This window comes from Galeopterus variegatus, unplaced genomic scaffold, assembly GCF_000696425.1.
Source record: "Galeopterus variegatus unplaced genomic scaffold, G_variegatus-3.0.2 Scaffold982, whole genome shotgun sequence".
NCBI classification, from domain to species: Eukaryota; Metazoa; Chordata; class Mammalia; order Dermoptera; family Cynocephalidae; genus Galeopterus; species Galeopterus variegatus.
In genome coordinates, this window is record NW_007727093.1 from 506,635 (window position 1) to 509,260 (window position 2,626).

At 55.4% G+C, this 2,626-nt stretch overlaps 1 protein-coding gene across 1 annotated transcript in view; it reads right to left on the reverse strand.

Moving 5' to 3' along the window:
- CMIP (c-Maf inducing protein) overlaps positions 1 to 2,626 on the reverse strand; it is a 256,524-nt gene that overhangs the window by 11,891 nt on the left and 242,007 nt on the right. Inside the window, exons 15-16 of the mRNA XM_008574003.1 lie at positions 564 to 680; positions 147 to 287 (exon numbers count right to left, since the gene is read on the reverse strand). Of these exons, the coding sequence (XP_008572225.1) occupies positions 147 to 287; positions 564 to 680 (258 nt within the window). The remainder of the gene's footprint in view (positions 1 to 146; positions 288 to 563; positions 681 to 2,626) is intronic.

Consider the following 2,626-nt stretch of genomic DNA (forward strand, 5'->3'; position numbering starts at 1 on the left):
ACAAGGACAAAGAAGGGCCTTTGGCAAAGAGGTGGGGTGCTGGCATTTGGAAGTCAGGCCCCTGTGTGCTGATATGGAAAGGTCTAAGTGACGTGGAGGAGGGAGGACAGGACTGCAGGTGTAAGTCGTAGTTCCTGCGGACTCACCAGCTCCTTCAGCTCCCGCTGCCGGTCGCACAGCTGCTCATACATGCGCTTCCCCACGTCCGTGCTCTCCAGCGTTGAGATGATCTGCAGTTGGGTGTCGTTGTTGTCGATGATGTTGTATTCCAGCATCAAGCACAGGATCTGCCCAGAACCACAGAGGTGCGTTACGGGCCTGGCCTGCGACCCTGGGCTAAGGTGCTCCTTGAGGGTGCAGAGGACGGAACCCACAGCCCATTGTGACAGCCCCCCATGAGCCCTGGAAAGGGAGTCTAGACATGAACTAAGCACACTCTGGGCACCCCAGGGGTCTCATTTTGGAAACCAGCAATGCTGCCCTCCCCTGTCGGCACTCCTGGCTGTGTGACACTGAGCAGCTTCCTACCCATGCATTGGGGACACTAGCGCAAGCCCCCTTACCTCCACCATGGTCTGGTTGCCCCTCAGCGCCAGGAGCATGCAGGGGCCCAACTTGTTTTCGGCCAGGGAGAGCAGGAACTTTTTGGTCTTGTAACAGGAGCCCATGAGGATGTGCACCTGTGAGGAAGAAGGACCAAGTGAAGGGATGGGGACTGCTATGGGGCTGTTGGCCCTCTGTGCCAGCCTCCCGCGTGCTGGGAGGAGCACGAAACCAGGAGACGTTTCACAGACCTGCCCCACGCCCAGTCTGAATACCTGGATCTTCAGTGACGGCCAGACTCCTATGCCAATGCAGGACACCCCTCCCTGACCCTTCCCAGGACGGACAAGCCTTGGGGACACTGTGCTACGTGAAAGAAGCCAGTCACAAAAAAAGATATTACATGACTCCACTTACACGAGATACCTAGAACAGGCAAATTCATAGAGACAGAAAGTAAAACAGTGGCTGCAAGCTGAGGGCAGGGGGCATGGGGAGTTGTTTAATGGGTACTGAGTTGAAGTGTGAGATGTTGAGAAAATTCTAGAGATGGGGTAGTGATGGCTGCACAACAAAGAGAATGTACTTAATGTCACTGAACTGTATGCATAAAAATGGTTAAAACAGTAACTTTTATGCTATGTATACTTTACCACAATAAAAAGAAAAAGGCCCCTCCCTGGCTCCCCTCGAGAGTCTGCTGACATTTGGTCCTCTGAATTCCTAGCACCACTGGAACCAGGCAGAACTTTCTGGGCAGCCCTCGCTTCGGGTGTGTACAAGTCCAGCCCTCATGCATGTGGCACTGGGGACATTAGGAGCCCTGCTCCCTGCCCAAGCCCTCTGTGAGCTCAGAAGTATGTTTTGGGAGATCGCCTGCCCTAGAAACTCAAGAACTGGCAAATCCTGCTCCATCCTGGGTTACATGTTGGGCAGTCCCTCCTTCTGGTGTATGGGGGGGAGTGGGGACCCAAGGGCAGGGGTCCCCAACCAACAGAGCTGGGGGAGGCCCAAACATCCGCCGCCTTTCCTCCCAACTTCACACAATAGCAAATGTCCTTCCACAGTTGAAATGGCCGCCTAATCCAGAGGACCACTCCTGCCCGTGTGTCTCCATGGAAACGACACATTCCATCCCAGGGGCTGGCTGTCTGCTTCCTTCCCCTGTACGCTTTTTCTGCTCCATCATTAACAACTCTGGCGTACAAATGGAATCTCTCAGGCTGGGAAGCAGCCAGCTCCCTGAGTTCTCTCTTGCACCAAGTCCCCGCATGGAGGGTTAGAGGGGACCACGAGCGTTGCCATGGTGAAGCTGTGACATCAGAGGAGCACCCTCGAGAGACTATCACGAGTACTAGAGAGGGGGTGCCGGCAGGCAGGGGGCAGGCCTGGTTCAAGGTTGCACAGAGAATTCAGAAACGGGCAGCAGGCAAGGAATGGGGCGGGGCACGCACAGAAAAGGGCCTAAAAATAAGCCCCTTTTGAGAGTGGTTCCTGAGGAAGCACAGACATGTCCGCTAAGTTCACTGCAGAGAGGTTATGACCTGTCACCCCGAACCTGCCGCCTGACAGAGATGACAATCACCACAGCCGTCATTCCCAAGCACTGGCTGTGTGGCCGGCTGGGCACCTTGCATCTACTGTCACATGCAATCACTATGGCGATGTCCAGAGGCCGGTGCTGCGCTCCCTGTTTCACAGTTGAGGAAATGAAGCTCACAGAGGCCAGTCACCAGCCCAAGGCCAACAAGTTGGCGTGTAGCTGGGTGGCGATCAGAGCCTGGGTTTGGCGGACAACATGCTTTCTTGTGTTACGTAAGCGTGGGAGCGCAAGCAAGGGGTCAATGCAGTGGGCTTTGTTAGCAAGCGGAATAGCTGAGGTCGCTGGCCACTTGGGTGGAGCAGCTGCCCTGGGGGAAGAGGGGTCTGTGTCCCTTTACTACTGGAGGAAGGGGCCACTTCAGGACAGTGTGGCCTGGCTAAGGAAGGGCCTCGAAACAGAAGGACTGTGTGATCTCAGGCAAGTCACTGAACCTCTCTGGGCCTCTGTCTCAGCACAGGTGTAATTAAGTGACAGGGGTGC